Source organism: Haliotis cracherodii, unplaced genomic scaffold (genome assembly GCF_022045235.1).
Source record: "Haliotis cracherodii isolate W230 unplaced genomic scaffold, xgHalCrac1.p SCAF_18, whole genome shotgun sequence".
NCBI lineage: Eukaryota > Metazoa > Mollusca > Gastropoda > Lepetellida > Haliotidae > Haliotis > Haliotis cracherodii.
Genome location: NW_027266273.1, coordinates 22,439,076 through 22,456,724, shown reverse-complemented (window position 1 = coordinate 22,456,724; position 17,649 = coordinate 22,439,076). Strand labels below are relative to the sequence as shown.

General features: G+C 45.3%; 1 protein-coding gene across 3 annotated transcripts in view; it reads right to left on the bottom strand.

The window, feature by feature from the left end:
• Window positions 1–17,649, bottom strand: part of LOC139465895 (uncharacterized) — a 92,763-nt gene that overhangs the window by 19,148 nt on the left and 55,966 nt on the right. For all 3 annotated transcript variants that reach the window (XM_071247878.1, XM_071247881.1, XM_071247879.1), the window contains 13 exons: window positions 17,271–17,534; window positions 16,605–16,738; window positions 16,115–16,349; window positions 14,710–14,877; window positions 13,899–14,059; window positions 12,641–12,775; window positions 5,845–6,154; window positions 5,367–5,492; window positions 3,595–3,761; window positions 3,007–3,155; window positions 2,373–2,539; window positions 1,491–1,652; window positions 530–649 (listed from right to left, as the gene is read on the bottom strand). In XM_071247878.1, coding sequence (XP_071103979.1) covers window positions 530–649; window positions 1,491–1,652; window positions 2,373–2,539; window positions 3,007–3,155; window positions 3,595–3,761; window positions 5,367–5,492; window positions 5,845–6,154; window positions 12,641–12,775; window positions 13,899–14,059; window positions 14,710–14,877; window positions 16,115–16,349; window positions 16,605–16,738; window positions 17,271–17,534 — 2,298 coding nt within the window. The remainder of the gene's footprint in view (window positions 1–529; window positions 650–1,490; window positions 1,653–2,372; window positions 2,540–3,006; window positions 3,156–3,594; window positions 3,762–5,366; window positions 5,493–5,844; window positions 6,155–12,640; window positions 12,776–13,898; window positions 14,060–14,709; window positions 14,878–16,114; window positions 16,350–16,604; window positions 16,739–17,270; window positions 17,535–17,649) is intronic.

The window sequence follows — 17,649 nt, the reverse complement described above, 5'->3', positions numbered from 1 at the left end:
TAATAATAACAACAACAACAACAATAATAATAATAATAATAATGGCAGGACATGACAGTACCAGCGTGATGCCTTTATTGTAATCATTAACAACAATAATAATAAAATAAACCACATCATACATCAGAGTTGCTGGCAATAATTTACAAGTTTCGAATTTACGTTGGTAAACGCCCATAAGGAAAGCCACAAATGGTCATACTTGTAAAACTGAATGATTCATTTTTACAAATGGTGTAAACTTCTACAAGACACATTTGTGTACAGTTTTTACGCAGCGCAATATAAACACAGCCTAGCGCTCTAACTAGTAGAGCTCAATCCTATACCGTTCAGTCCAGGGCCCCGTTCCACAAAGCGACTGTAGAGATACGACTGTCGTAGGTCAATGTTAAAGTATGGAGCCTTCGATCGTCTCAGCGCAACGATCGCTTTGTGGAACGACGCCCTGGTCAGTGAAGCGCGGGTATTGCTGTGAGTATGTATCAGCACGTGAGAGGACAGTGCAATGCGACAAAGTAAAGGGTACCTTCGCACGATGTCTTCCCAGTCTTCCTATACCCCTCCTTGCAGGTACAGTTGAAATCCCCGGGGTAGTTGAGACACACAGCGCTGTAGGCACATCTCAGGTAGGAACACTCGTCGTCATCTGTACAACAGGACATTTACATGTACGGTAGCACGAGCAGGAGGGAGAGTGTGAATGTTTGAGTGAGTGAGTGAGTGAGTTTTAACGCCACTTTGAACTTCATTCCAGTCATATCACGGCGTGTCAGCTTAATGTGGGAGGAAAGCCCGAAGTGATACAGGTCTCAGACGTTTACCACTTTGGTGAAACCCACGAGCACGGATATAGTTCTGACAAACCTAGAAAATGGGGTCGAACCGGGATTTGAACCAACGATCATAGGTTTCTGGCGTGCCCAAGGGACACCACTCTGCACAGGGAATTGCGGCGCTTGAGACGACGGGCCACCAGTGCCCTTCCACAAACAGGATATTGTAAGCGGAAGTAATCTCATGTGCCCGTCAGCAAATCAACTCAACGCTACCAGCAACCACTGCACTATAAAATAATGTAGAAATAACCGTTTGCTCTCGGTATTCACAGCTTCCACGTAACGGCCCCTGTAAACTAGATATCAACTAAAGCTAACATCATTTCAGCTCAAGTTCATCTGACTTCGAGTAAAGTACATTTAAATGAAACATTGCGTGGCATCAGATCCGACGTTTTGTCAACTAGAATTGTCGTCGTTGATGTTACATCGTTCAAACTAGATCCGGCGTCAATATAACAATATGCCGTCTTTTTAACAAGATTGACGCCATTTAACAAGATTGAAGTCATAGCAACTCGATCAGACACCAGGGCAACTCGTTTTGACGTCGTAATAAACAGGTTTGGTGGCCATATTATGTGTATTCTCTTACATTTTCATTGTTCTCTGTAAGAAACAACAGTCCAGAAAGTGTTAATGTCGACTTACCGAAACACTCTCTGCCGTTGGCCCACACGTCGTTGATGCCCTGGCCCCGGATAAGGCCCTGGTAGCCTTGCTTACAGTGGCAGTTGAACTTGCTGACCCGCCTGTTCTCACACTCCGCCTCCTCAGCACAGTCGCCGAAGTCCATGTCGCACACAGGAAGGTCTGACAATCACACAAACATATATCCAATATTTGTGTACAGTTATTACCCAGTGCAATATTAACACAGCCTAGCGCTAGGCAAACAGGCAGCTCTGTACAATAACTAATACACACCGCACGCACGCACGCACGCACGCACGCACACACACACACACACACACACACACACACACACACACACACACACACACACACACACACACACACACACATACACACACACACACACACACACACACACACACACACACACATACACACACATATCGTATCAGATGTAGTATCTTGAGTGAGACGTTATGTAAAATGTATCATTTCCTTTAGAATAGTGATGTGAGTATAGTTTTACGCCACTTTTAGCAATATTCCAGCAATATCACGGCGGGGGACACCAGAACTGGGCCTCACACATTGTACTCATGTCGGGAATCGAACCCGGATCTTCGGCGTGACGAGCATAGGCTTTCACCACTAGGCTACCCCGCAGCCCGCCTTCACGATAAGTTTAGCATATTCTTATTTCAAAACTAAACGTTCGAGCCACACAGTTCTAGCCAAACATTTGGTTGATAGAAAGTGTAAATGGAATATAACATGAATAGACTTCAATATGATAGATGTTCCATTATGATGTTCAGAAATCACTAACGCCTGAATGAAAGTATGACATGATTTGTCATTCTGAAATATTGACGTGGTCAATGTGAAAAGTGCACCTACCGATCTCCTGCATGCCGCAGTACAAGTCGCCGATGGTCATGTTGGCCTGGGCGCCGTTACTGCCGGGGGTGGTGTAAGCGTAACTCCTGATGGGGAGGTCCGCCTTCACGCTGAGCACGCCGCCATCTTTCCTCCACACGTCATCACCGATCTCACAGTTGCACTTCCTGCACGCGAAGGAACCCGGATATACAACCACGTCTAAGCTGTTCCCTCTATGACATGTCACCCCCGACCCCGTTACCCTTCCATTACCTTTCCATCTCCATAACATGTCGTCTTTTACCCCTAGACCCGTTATCCCTTATAACTATGTGACGTGTCATCCTTGACCCCGTGTTTACCTGTCCTATTAAACCGGTGACATATCGACTAAGCCTCCCTGTCCTCTGCTATAATCTCTCTGACACATGTCGTCCTTGACGCCAAGTCTCCCTGCACCCCGCCATTACCTCTGTAACATGTCGACTAAGCCTCCCTGCCCTCTGCTATAATCTCTCTGAAACATGTCGTCCTTGACCCCAAGTCTCCCTGCACCCCGCCATTACCTCTGTCACATGTCGACTAAGCCTCCCTGCCCTCTGCTATAATCTCTTTGACACATGTATCCTTGACCTCCCTGCCATTCCCTTACCTCTGTTGCATGTCGTCCTTGCCGCCGACTCCGCCGCACATTCCGTCGTCCCCACAGGAGCATGTCTGGCTACTGTCCTTGCCGCTCCCCCAGTACCTCTTGATCTGACCGTCCAACCCCTTCCAGGAGAAGGAGCCATCCTTGATAAACTGCGGAAAGAAGGGACCATACTTAGAGAATGACATGCCAATGTTCATAAGTCTGTCGAATCCATGATTCTAACCCACGAATCAGCGGAGAGCGGAAGGTCCGAGGTTCGATCCCGGCCGCGTCACATACACGTGAATGTAAGTCGCTATATAAGTGCAATAATCTTGGACGCGACGTTTAACCCCATTTCACCTCACCTCATTTTTCTCCTAAAATGTTTGGAACGCCATAAATTCTCATGTTTATATACTCATACAATTCCTTTTGCCCAAGATCATGTTTGAGAAATGACTTTAGTATACACATTATGGTAGTTTCTTATCTTCGTGTGAAGATTGCTGGGCATAACGGTGCCTGGTACACACTCGCAACATCCTAACACACCACAAAAAGATTCTATCGAACAATCTTCTAGTTAGTTGCGGACTTTCCACTCACCCCTGTCTTGAAGCAATCCACGAGGACAGGCTGGTAGCAATTTGTGGAAGTCTCGATCAGAATCCTAATTTGCTCATCGGTCAAACCTTTGTATGGGACGTCTGTCGTACCATTTGGGCTGTTTACGGGCTTATCCGGGTCGTCCACTGGCTTCACCCTAGCAATACCTGTACAGATAGATTAGTGTCAGTACCGAACTTGCAGCCATGGACCCACATGGACCCACACCCCGCTTCATACTAAAGACGAGATAATCGCCCGCTTCATGCTAAACGCGAGATGATCACCCGATTCATACTAAACACGAGATGATCACCCGCTTCATACTAAAGACGAGATGATCACCCGCTTCATACTAAAGACGAGATGATCACCTGCTTCATACTAAAGACGAGATGATCACCCGCTTTATGCTAAACACGAGATGATCACCCACTTCATACTAGAGACGAGATGATCACCTGCTTCATACTAAACACGAGATGATCACCCGATTCATACTAAACACGAGATGATCACCCGATTCATACTAAACACGAGATGATCACCCGATTCATACTAAACACGGGATGATCACCCGCTTCATACTAAACACGGGATGATCACCAGCTTCATACTAAACACGGGGTGATCACCCGCTTCATACTAAACACGGGATGATCACCCGCTTCATACTAAACACGGGATGATCACCCTATTCATACTAAACCCGAGATGATCACCTGCTTCATACTAAACACGAGATGATCACTCGCTTCATACTAAAGACGAGATGATCACCTTCTTCATACTAAACACGAGATGATCACCCGCTTTATGCTAAACACGAGATGATCACCCACTTCATACTAGAGACGAGATGATCACCTGCTTCATACTAAACACGAGATGATCACCCGATTCATACTAAAAAAACGAGATGATCACCCGATTCATACTAAACCCGAGATGATCACCCGATTCATACTAAACAGGGATGATCACCTGCTTCATACTAAACACGGGATGATCACCTGCTTCATACTAAACACGGGATGATCACCCGCTTTATACTAAACACGAGATGATCACCTGCTTCATACTAAACACGAGATGATATCCTGCTTCATACTAAACACGAGATGATCACCCGCTTCATACTAAACACGATATGATCACCCCCTTCACACTTACCCCGGGGAGTTTACCCGCTTCACACGGGACGATCGATATATATATATATATATATTCTTTAGCTATTAAAATAGCGAACCAATCAAAAGATGCCGCTGTGACATGGAAGGTAAGTACAATCGCGGCTAGCCAACGCACCCTGTCACTACTGAAGGACCATTTTCATTCTTCTTTCAGCGATGAAAGGTTATGCCCAGTCGTCCCAAGGGATAGACGTGAAGCGAACCTATTAAAATGAGCTTTCAAAATTCGACTTCAAACACCTCAATTAATTAGGCTTAAGAGTGTATCAATACAATGATACACCGGCTAGTACTCAAATCTATCTCTTACGTCTACATTGTCGAATCAGGGTCCACTTGCACAAAGCGATCTTAGCGCTACGACTATCGTAAGTCTATGTTAAAGAATGGGAGTTACGATCATCTAATTTCTGAGATCGCTTTGTGCAAGTGGGCACAGAAGTATAACAGCGATCCAGCTGTCGAACCATTGATATTCCCACCAAATGGACCCAAAGATGTTCCAAGCTGACAAGGTAAATATTAATCTGTGTGATGACGCCATGCATATTTAGAGCGGACTGTTTGGCTGCTGACCTTGTCCGGGGACGAGGTTCATGTCGCAGTAGACGAGGAAGGGAGGGATGGCGCTAGAGGGGTAGATGAGGATTTCACTGCTTGTCATCCCCATCTCCGCTGCTTCCTGGCAGTTCTTGGGCAGACCTGCAGTCAAGGAATCAAGGCAAATGGTAAATGGCATACCCGACATATTGTTTATTAAGAAGCACTCATTACAGTTACGGGGCATGTATATCTGACATTGCTACCATGCACATTTGATATCGTACCTACTTTGATTCCAGATCGTGAAAGAGTTGACGAGAATGCCTTGTGGGAACGATATTCTCGTGGTTTAACTATTTGTTAAGATTCCACTGAATCCTTGGTGAGAAATTTTGAGGTTTAAATGTGTAAATATTGGTAAAGAATTTGTAGAAAGAGTCCTTTGAATTATATACAGGGTGTCTTCCCGTAGTTATCTCTAACCGAATAATTACGCCTCCTGCCTTCTTACCGTCCGGAACTCGGGAACAGTTGAGTGACGTAATGGTGGCTTTGCCTACAGCGTTCGGAGAGGTCTGTCCACCAAACGAAGCAGACACGATCGGGAGCTCGTCCTTGGCGGTAACGACGCCTCTGTCGAAGTCTCCCATTGGTCCCTTGTTGTCACAGCGACATGTGTTGTTCGTGCCGCATGTGCCCAGCTTACCGCAAGGACAGCCCTTTGTCGTTATATCATCAGCCAATCCAAAACCAGGGTAGGTGTCCCCATCTGCTAGTTTTAGTGATCCGATCGGAGACTCCCTACACTCGTAGAGCACTCCCTGAAATGAAGGCAACACGTCACAAAGTGACAGACTTGCTGCAGCCTTGTCCGTATATCTGGGGTTGCCTAACTGACATTATCCATGACACTTTTATATAGATAAAAAAGATGTCGCCTAACTGATATTATCCATAACACTTTTATAAAAATAAAAAGGGGTTGCCTAACTGACATTACCCAAGACACTTTTATAAAGATAAAAAGGGGTTGCTGACTCTTGCTAACAAATATTAAATAAACACATGCCAGCAGTAATTCAGGAAACAAAACCACTTTAAACATGGATTAGTCTCAGACAAAATCTGTGGTCCAGGGATGCGTCAGTCTTTCGATTGACACTTAGTCGTTGGTAGAAAATGAACTTCTTTATTGTTTGTCACGAAGATTCAGGGCTATGTTTTGACCATTCCACGAGGAAATGGATGAAGGACAAGAAGGTGTTTCAGAACTATGACTTGACCCTTCCTCGAGGAAATGGATGAAGGACAAGAGGGCGTTTCAGTGCTATGTCTTGACCATTCCACGAGGAAATGGACGAAGGACAAGAAGGCGTTTCAGGACTATGTCTTGACCATTCCACGAGGAAATGGATGAAGGACAAGAAGGTGTTTCAGTGCTATGTCTTGACCATTCCACGAGGAAATGGACGAAGGACAAGAAGGTGTTTCAGTGCTATGTCTTGACCCTTCCTCGAGGAAATGGATGAAGAACAAGAAGGTGTTTCAGGACTATGTCTTGACCCTTCCTCGAGGAAATGGATGAAGGACAAGAAGGTGTTTCAGTGCTATGTCTTGACCCTTCCACGAGGAAATGGATGAAGAACAAGAAGGTGTTTCAGGACTATGTCTTGACCCTTCCTCGAGGAAATGGATGAAGAACAAGAAGGTGTTTCAGGACTATGTCTTGACCATTCCACGAGGAAATGGATGAAGGACAAGAAGGCGTTTCAGGACTATGTCTTGACCCTTCCTCGAGGAAATGGATGAAGAACAAGAAGGTGTTTCAGGACTATGTCTTGACCATTCCACGAGGAAATGGATGAAGAACAAGAAGGTGTTTCAGGACTATGTCTTGACCCTTCCACGAGGAAATGGATGAAGAACAAGAAGGTGTTTCAGGACTATGTCTTGACCCTTCCTCGAGGAAATGGATGAAGGACAAGAAGGTGTTTCAGGACTATGTCTTGACCCTTCCACGAGGAAATGGATGAAGAACAAGAAGGTGTTTCAGGACTATGTCTTGACCCTTCCTCGAGGAAATGGATGAAGAACAAGAAGGTGTTTCAGGACTATGTCTTGACCATTCCACGAGGAAATGGATGAAGAACAAGAAGGTGTTTCAGGACTATGTCTTGACCCTTCCACGAGGAAATGGATGAAGAACAAGAAGGTGTTTCAGGACTATGTCTTGACCCTTCCTCGAGGAAATGGATGAAGGACAAGAAGGTGTTTCAGGACTATGTCTTGACCCTTCCACGAGGAAATGGATGAAGAACAAGAAGGTGTTTCAGGACTATGTCTTGACCCTTCCTCGAGGAAATGGATGAAGGACAAGAAGGTGTTTCAGAACTATGACTTGACCCTTCCTCGAGGAAATGGATGAAGGACAAGAAGGTGTTTCAGGACTATGTCTTGACCCTTCCACGAGGAAATGGATGAAGAACAAGAAGGTGTTTCAGGACTATGTCTTGACCCTTCCTCGAGGAAATGGATGAAGGACAAGAAGGTGTTTCAGAACTATGACTTGACCCTTCCTCGAGGAAATGGATGAAGAACAAGAAGGTGTTTCAGTGCTATGTCTTGACCCTTCCACGAGGAAATGGATGAAGAACAAGAAGGTGTTTCAGGACTATGTCTTGACCCTTCCTCGAGGAAATGGATGAAGGACAAGAAGGTGTTTCAGAACTATGACTTGACCCTTCCTCGAGGAAATGGATGAAGGACAAGAAGGCGTTTCAGGACTTTGTCTTGACCCTTCCTCGAGGAAATGGATGAAGGACAAGAAGGTGTTTCAGAACTATGACTTGACCCTTCCTCGAGGAAATGGATGAAGGACAAGAAGGTGTTTCAGGACTATGTCTTGACCCTTCCTCGAGGAAATGGATGAAGGACAAGAAGGTGTTTCAGAACTATGACTTGACCCTTCCTCGAGGAAATGGATGAAGGACAAGAAGGCGTTTCAGGACTTTGTCTTGACCCTTCCTCGAGGAAATGGATGAAGGACAAGAAGGTGTTTCAATGCTATGTCTTGACCATTCCACGAGGAAATGGATGAAGGACAAGAAGGTGTTTCAGTGCTATGTCTTGACCCTGCCACGAGGAAATGGACGAAGGACAAGAAGGTGTTTCAGTGCTATGTCTTGACCCTTCCTCGAGGAAATGGATGAAGAACAAGAAGGTGTTTCAGGACTATGTCTTGACCCTTCCTCGAGGAAATGGATGAAGGACAAGAAGGTGTTTCAGGACTATGTCTTGACCCTTCCACGAGGAAATGGATGAAGAACAAGAAGGTGTTTCAGGACTATGTCTTGACCCTTCCTCGAGGAAATGGATGAAGAACAAGAAGGTGTTTCAGGACTATGTCTTGACCATTCCACGAGGAAATGGATGAAGAACAAGAAGGTGTTTCAGGACTATGTCTTGACCCTTCCACGAGGAAATGGATGAAGAACAAGAAGGTGTTTCAGGACTATGTCTTGACCCTTCCTCGAGGAAATGGATGAAGGACAAGAAGGTGTTTCAGGACTATGTCTTGACCCTTCCACGAGGAAATGGATGAAGAACAAGAAGGTGTTTCAGGACTATGTCTTGACCCTTCCTCGAGGAAATGGATGAAGGACAAGAAGGTGTTTCAGAACTATGACTTGACCCTTCCTCGAGGAAATGGATGAAGGACAAGAAGGTGTTTCAGGACTATGTCTTGACCCTTCCACGAGGAAATGGATGAAGAACAAGAAGGTGTTTCAGGACTATGTCTTGACCCTTCCTCGAGGAAATGGATGAAGGACAAGAAGGTGTTTCAGAACTATGACTTGACCCTTCCTCGAGGAAATGGATGAAGAACAAGAAGGTGTTTCAGGACTATGTCTTGACCCTTCCACGAGGAAATGGATGAAGAACAAGAAGGTGTTTCAGGACTATGTCTTGACCCTTCCTCGAGGAAATGGATGAAGGACAAGAAGGTGTTTCAGGACTATGTCTTGACCCTTCCACGAGGAAATGGATGAAGAACAAGAAGGTGTTTCAGGACTATGTCTTGACCCTTCCTCGAGGAAATGGATGAAGGACAAGAAGGTGTTTCAGAACTATGACTTGACCCTTCCTCGAGGAAATGGATGAAGGACAAGAAGGTGTTTCAGGACTATGTCTTGACCCTTCCACGAGGAAATGGATGAAGAACAAGAAGGTGTTTCAGGACTATGTCTTGACCCTTCCTCGAGGAAATGGATGAAGGACAAGAAGGTGTTTCAGAACTATGACTTGACCCTTCCTCGAGGAAATGGATGAAGAACAAGAAGGTGTTTCAGTGCTATGTCTTGACCCTTCCACGAGGAAATGGATGAAGAACAAGAAGGTGTTTCAGGACTATGTCTTGACCCTTCCTCGAGGAAATGGATGAAGGACAAGAAGGTGTTTCAGGACTTTGTCTTGACCCTTCCTCGAGGAAATGGATGAAGGACAAGAAGGTGTTTCAGAACTATGACTTGACCCTTCCTCGAGGAAATGGATGAAGGACAAGAAGGTGTTTCAGGACTATGTCTTGACCCTTCCTCGAGGAAATGGATGAAGGACAAGAAGGTGTTTCAGAACTATGACTTGACCCTTCCTCGAGGAAATGGATGAAGGACAAGAAGGCGTTTCAGGACTTTGTCTTGACCCTTCCTCGAGGAAATGGATGAAGGACAAGAAGGTGTTTCAATGCTATGTCTTGACCATTCCACGAGGAAATGGATGAAGGACAAGAAGGTGTTTCAGTGCTATGTCTTGACCCTGCCACGAGGAAATGGACGAAGGACAAGAAGGTGTTTCAGTGCTATGTCTTGACCCTTCCTCGAGGAAATGGATGAAGAACAAGAAGGTGTTTCAGGACTATGTCTTGACCATTCCACGAGGAAATGGATGAAGGACAAGAAGGTGTTTCAGTGCTATGTCTTGACCCTTCCACGAGGAAATGGATGAAGGACAAGAAGGTGTTTCAGGACTATGTCTTGACCCTTCCTCGAGGAAATGGATGAAGGACAAGAAGGCGTTTCAGTGCTACGTCTTGACCCTTCCTTGAGGGATTTGGATGAAGGACAAGAAGGCGTTTCAGGGATACTTCTTTACCCTTCCTTGAGGGATTTGGATGAAGGACAAGAAGGCGTTTCAGGGATACTTCTTGACCCTTCCTTGAGGGATTTGGATGAAGGACAAGAAGGCGTTTCAGGACTATGTCTTGACCCTTCCTCGAGGAAATGGATGAAGAACAAGAAGGTGTTTCAGGACTATGTCTTGACCATTCCACGAGGAAATGGATGAAGAACAAGAAGGTGTTTCAGGACTATGTCTTGACCCTTCCACGAGGAAATGGATGAAGAACAAGAAGGTGTTTCAGGACTATGTCTTGACCCTTCCTCGAGGAAATGGATGAAGGACAAGAAGGTGTTTCAGGACTATGTCTTGACCCTTCCACGAGGAAATGGATGAAGAACAAGAAGGTGTTTCAGGACTATGTCTTGACCCTTCCTCGAGGAAATGGATGAAGGACAAGAAGGTGTTTCAGAACTATGACTTGACCCTTCCTCGAGGAAATGGATGAAGGACAAGAAGGTGTTTCAGGACTATGTCTTGACCCTTCCACGAGGAAATGGATGAAGAACAAGAAGGTGTTTCAGGACTATGTCTTGACCCTTCCTCGAGGAAATGGATGAAGGACAAGAAGGTGTTTCAGAACTATGACTTGACCCTTCCTCGAGGAAATGGATGAAGAACAAGAAGGTGTTTCAGTGCTATGTCTTGACCCTTCCACGAGGAAATGGATGAAGAACAAGAAGGTGTTTCAGGACTATGTCTTGACCCTTCCTCGAGGAAATGGATGAAGGACAAGAAGGTGTTTCAGAACTATGACTTGACCCTTCCTCGAGGAAATGGATGAAGGACAAGAAGGCGTTTCAGGACTTTGTCTTGACCCTTCCTCGAGGAAATGGATGAAGGACAAGAAGGTGTTTCAGAACTATGACTTGACCCTTCATCGAGGAAATGGATGAAGGACAAGAAGGTGTTTCAGGACTATGTCTTGACCCTTCCTCGAGGAAATGGATGAAGGACAAGAAGGTGTTTCAGAACTATGACTTGACCCTTCCTCGAGGAAATGGATGAAGGACAAGAAGGCGTTTCAGGACTTTGTCTTGACCCTTCCTCGAGGAAATGGATGAAGGACAAGAAGGTGTTTCAATGCTATGTCTTGACCATTCCACGAGGAAATGGATGAAGGACAAGAAGGTGTTTCAGTGCTATGTCTTGACCCTGCCACGAGGAAATGGACGAAGGACAAGAAGGTGTTTCAGTGCTATGTCTTGACCCTTCCTCGAGGAAATGGATGAAGAACAAGAAGGTGTTTCAGGACTATGTCTTGACCATTCCACGAGGAAATGGATGAAGGACAAGAAGGTGTTTCAGTGCTATGTCTTGACCCTTCCACGAGGAAATGGATGAAGGACAAGAAGGTGTTTCAGGACTATGTCTTGACCCTTCCTCGAGGAAATGGATGAAGGACAAGAAGGCGTTTCAGTGCTACGTCTTGACCCTTCCTTGAGGGATTTGGATGAAGGACAAGAAGGCGTTTCAGGGATACTTCTTTACCCTTCCTTGAGGGATTTGGATGAAGGACAAGAAGGCGTTTCAGGGATACTTCTTGACCCTTCCTTGAGGGATTTGGATGAAGGACAAGAAGGCGTTTCAGGGATACTTCTTGACCCTTCCTCGAGGAAATGAAGGACAAGAAGGCGTTTCAGTGCTACGTCTTGACCATTCCTTGAGGGATTTGGATGAAGGACAAGAAGGCGTTTCAGGGATACTTCTTGACCCTTCCTCGAGGAAATGAAGGACAAGAAGGCGTTTCAGGACTACGTCTTGACCATTCCTTGAGGGATTTGGATGAAGGACAAGAAGGTGTTTCAGTGCTACTTTATAGTATCAGTCAGGGCATTGGGCAAGAAGGAACCCTGAAACGTTGTGACAAACAACAAAGAAGCTTTTATCCATAAAACGTTTTAAGAGGACTACGATGCTCACTGTGTAATGTATCGAGAATATAACAAACTACAATGATTTCTATTAAGGATCGTGACTTTATATGAGAAAACGTTTGGTCATTGGATAGAATGAGATTATTCTTAATCACATATTTGAAGTCCAGTTGATATATCCTCCATAGCCAATTGATGATGCATTGGCAGCTGTCAGCTCCAGTTAAGTATGGTCAAATGATAAGCCCCTTCACTCACCTGCATACAGAACTTGGAGTGTTTGGCCAGTTCATTGAGTTGTTCTGGTGTGGCCCCAGGGTAGCTGAGCGGGATCTCAAAGTCTTTACTGCCCGTTCCTGTCACTGTCTTCGGACCACCGTCTATGGGGTAAGCCTGGGGGTGGGGACAAGTGACATTCACTGATTGGAAGTACAGTAAACTACGTTTATAACGAACACGCTTATTACGAACTGACGGATATAACGATCTGTCATTAGGTTCCGGCCATTTGCTGTAGATATGCTGTTATAACAAATTAATATTAGTGGTCCCTTTCAATTAGTTACACTTGTAGTTTACTCTATACACTGTAAGACGGTTGTTGTTAAGTAAGTTGTTTGTTTGTCTGTTTGTTTGTTGTTTAACGCCGTAGTCAGCAATATTACAGTTATATGGCGGCGGTCTGTAAATAATCGAATAATCGAATCTGAACCAGACACTCCAGTTAGCATCGATCTACGCAACTGGAACATGATGACATGCATCAACCAGTCAGTGTGTCCGACCACCCGATCCCGCCTCAAGCATGGGTTGCTGAAGACCCATTCTAACCCTGATCATCATGGGGTGGAGAATATAGGGCCTTTGTCATCACTTTTTAATTACTGTTTCAAAGAGAGACGGTATGAAAAAAAGGTGTTTATGAGAATCAATAGATTATGTATTTGCCATCATCAATAGAGGTAAGGTACCAAATTCATAGGACGGTATGTATGTGCCCGAGAATATTTTTTTTCGACTTTATGAGAGTAGTATCTCCGAACTAAATACGTGTACTTATATCCACGCTTCAGAAGCGTGAGTACTGACTGGAGAAGTGTGTGTTGACGATCATTACATAAGTGTTAATATGACCTTCAGATATGTGCATCTATGAATGTGGAAGGTATGTATGTGAGAAATATCAGAGGACTGAAAAGTGCTTCAGAAAAGTGTTTCAGAAAAGTGTTTTGAGGACTTTAGAGTAATGTATGTTCGAATTTCGGAGGAGTTTATATATAACTTCATGGGCTTCACAAGCGGCAAAGGATTAATGTACGCATTTAAATGGGCCGCATGAACCTGCTACAGAGGAGTGCATGTACGTGTGTCCGTCAAGACTTTTAGAGCTTCGGGGCCATAGAAACGAAAGGGAACCGGGTTTAACTCATTGTGCTGTGACCTCTACAATACAACCAGCCGTCAGTCTGAGAGTTAGAGACGTGATATATGTAAATTGTTTCAGCTTAGATCGTACCATTGTAATGGCGTTGTCATTCGATTCATCAAACTTGCACACTGCGATGAAGGGGTCGACGCCGCCTGGACCGTCGGGGTCGATCACGTAGGTGCTGTTCCTCCAAAAGACGGTGCGCTTGTTGCGACTTATCATGATTTCATAGCAGTCCTTTTTGATGTCTGAAACACAACGCCCATATCAGCTGACTGCGTGGTTCAGGCTCCCTGAGTTAATAGAGGGGGTGCTTTTCTCGGAGTTCAGGTCAGTAAAGATGGGGGTGGGGTGGGGTGGGGTGGGGTGGGGTGGATTGGGGTAGGGCTTGTGGTGGGGTGGAGTGGGATGGGGCTGGGGGAATACCATAACAACAGAGTCAATACAAATACATGTCTATAACGCCAGTACATATAGTGATATATAGTTTCAAGTAGCAATATTTAAGCCTAAACATGGGGAGACCATGCTGAATTGGCAGTCGAACCGTACGGCAGCCGCAGGCTCTGTCTCCACAAATTCGAAATATGCAGCTACCCTAACATATGTGACTACTACAGTATGTGGCCGTGGGAATGCTGTGGCGGCCCTATATTTGCTATTGGCTGTAGATATTTTAGACCCAACGGCAAATGTGTCGGAGGCATTACTGAAGAGTTCTGCCAAACGAAAGATTATATTCAGGAGGAATCCGGGATACGAACCAGTCATCAGAAGGCCGCGGGTCTGCATACGTTGTGGTGACTGAGACTACTGAGCGATTAAAGTTTGCAAGAAGTCTGATGTAGAATAACGATTCATGATTAATCCCAGCTCTGAAATATGTGGGCAGGCCTACCATAACACTCAACGGGTCCCATGAAGACGTTCCTGGTCCCTGAGGAGGCCTGGAACTTGATGCGGGTGACGGGGACGGCAGACTGGTCAATGATGAGGCCTCCATCCTTCTGACTCCCGGGCAGGTTACAGTTGCACAGGCCGTTGTTGCCCTGACAGGGGACGCCATCTACAGGAACAGGGCACGCCGGGAGATTATTATCATACATGCCCGACGTGATGGGTAATTTGTGGTTAATATTTACCATGCATGGGACGCCATCTCAAAGTGCAGGGCATGCCAGGTAATTCATGATCTATACTGTTCATACATAGGATGCCATCTCAAAGAGCAGGGCATGCCAGGTTATTCATGATCTATACTGTCCATACATAGGACGCCATCTTTAAGTGCAGGGCATGCCAGGTAATTCACGATCTACACTGTCCATACATAGGACGCCATCTCAAAGTGCAGGGCATGCCAGGTAATTCATGATCTACACTGTCTATACATAGAACGTCATCTTTAAGTGCAGGGCATGCCAGGTAATTCATAATCTATACTGTCTATACATAGGACGCCATCTTTAAGTGCAGGGCATGCCAGGTAATTCATGATCTACACTGTCTATACATAGGACACCATCTCTAAGTGCAGGGCATGCCAGGTAATTCATGATCTATACTGTCCATACATAGGACGCCATCTTTAAGTGCAGGGCATGCCAGGTAATTCATGATCTATACTGTCTATACATAGGACGGCATCTTTAAGTGTAGGGCATGCCAGGTAATTCATGATCTATACTGTCTAAACATAGGACGCCATCGTTAAGTGCAGGGCATGCCAGGTAATTCATGATCTATACTGTCTATACATCGGACGCCATCTTTAAGTGCAGGGCATGCCAGGTAATTCATGATCTATACTGTCCATACATAGGACGCCATCTTTAAGTACAGGGCATGCCAGGTAATTCACGATCTACACTGTCTATACATAGGACGCCATCTTTAAGTGCAGGGCATGCCAGGTAATTCATGATCTATACCGTCTATACATAGGACGCCATCTTTAAGTGCAGGGCATGTCGGGTAATTCATGATTTACACTGTCTTTACATAGGACGCCATCTTTAAGTGCAGGGAATGCCAGGTAATTCATGATCTAATCTGTCCATAAATAGGGCGCCATCCTAAAGTGCAGGGCAGGTAATTCATGATCTACATTGTCCACACATAGGACGCCATCTTAAAGTGGAGGGCATGCAGTGTAATTCATGTTCTATACTGTCAATAAACAGGAAGCCATCTTTAGGTGCAGGACATGCCGGGTAATGCGATTGATATACGTTAGCGACACCCTCACATGCAACCCAAAATACTCCCGTGTTACCTTGGCGACAACACTTAGTGAGACCCACCTTTGAGAGGCTCCACCCAGTATGGCTGTACGACACCGTCGCGGTTATACCAGCCGAACTCTCCCTCAACACGGAGGGCGGCGTCTTGGCAGGACATCTCAATCTTCTGGGTGCAGTACTCGAACTTGTCGATAAGAGGAAACATCTCCGTCAGGTTGTAGGAATAGTACTCTACAACTTTGTCGACCGGTTCGTTTGGGGGAATTGTGATATTTTGTTCCTTGGGAAACATTTGCTGAATAGAAAGAAAATCAAACATTGAGTACATAACCTTGGAAACAATTTGATTTTGATTTGATTTGATTTTGACCTTGTCAATAATATATTGTAAATAAGCTGCACTGACCATGGATAATGCAGCATCTTAGGTCACTGAACTAAAATCTCTTAAAACAAATGATGATACACAAATGTAGAAAACATTATGCCTCACAGACACATCTTAAGTTACATGGCAACACAAAAATGAAAAAATAACGTAATGGCTTACAAAGACGCCTGCAGGCGGGAAGGCCCTGTAATCACAGAAGACGGGCACGGGGCGAGGGTAGGACTTCACGTAAATGGTTTGCGATGAACTCACGAAGGAGCTGGTTCGTGCATCCTGGCAGTTAGCGCGGACACCTGTAACATTAGCAGGACATAGGGAGTAGGGCTTCCTGTATTGTTTGTTTGTTTGTTGCTTAACACCGCACTCAGCAATATTCCAGCTGTATGGCGGCAGTCTGTAAATAATCGAGTCTAGACCAGACAATCCAGTGATTGATATTATGAGCATCGATCCACGCAATTGCATCAACCAAGTCAGTGAGCCTGACCACCCGATGCCGTTAGTCGCCTCCTACGACAAGCATATTCACCTCTTACGACAAGCACGGATTGCTGAAGACCTATTCTACTCCGGATCCTATATATCACGGAATACACTAAGGGTTAAATGACAGATTGCATTTTCACATAGTTCTTCAATTGAGCCAAAAAAAAAAAATTTGACCTGCAAAGCATAATTTCCTAGTTCCTGAAAACACATGTGTATTTCGAGCATTTTCGTATAAAAAGATTTTTTTTTTAAGAAATTAAATATCAAATCGTCGTTCCCTTGCTGTTTTCATTACTGACGGAAACTGAAGTCAAAGCGCAGTCGTTGTTGACGTACCCGACACAGCGTTGCTGCAGACGAGGTTGGAGACCGTGAAGGCGGCGGAGCGGCTGGGGTTTGGGTTGGCTGGATCTGTGAGGGTGCCGTTCAACTTGATGCACACCTTGCACACGGGGAGACGTGAGTTGTCCACGATGATAGCGCCGTCCTCCCGCTGCTTGCCGTCCTCGGTGTCGCAGTTACATTTTGCGGAGCGGCCGCCGTCGCACGTGCCCGTTACGCCGCACGCGCATGTGTCTACACCGCCACTTCCGGCCCAACCTTGGAATACACAGAGGTGAAATGAGAGTCGTCTTGGACACACATTGTTCTAAGCGCTACGATCGTCCTGACGCTATTGTTAAAATAAAGCAGTCACGACTGTCGTGATGCTGAG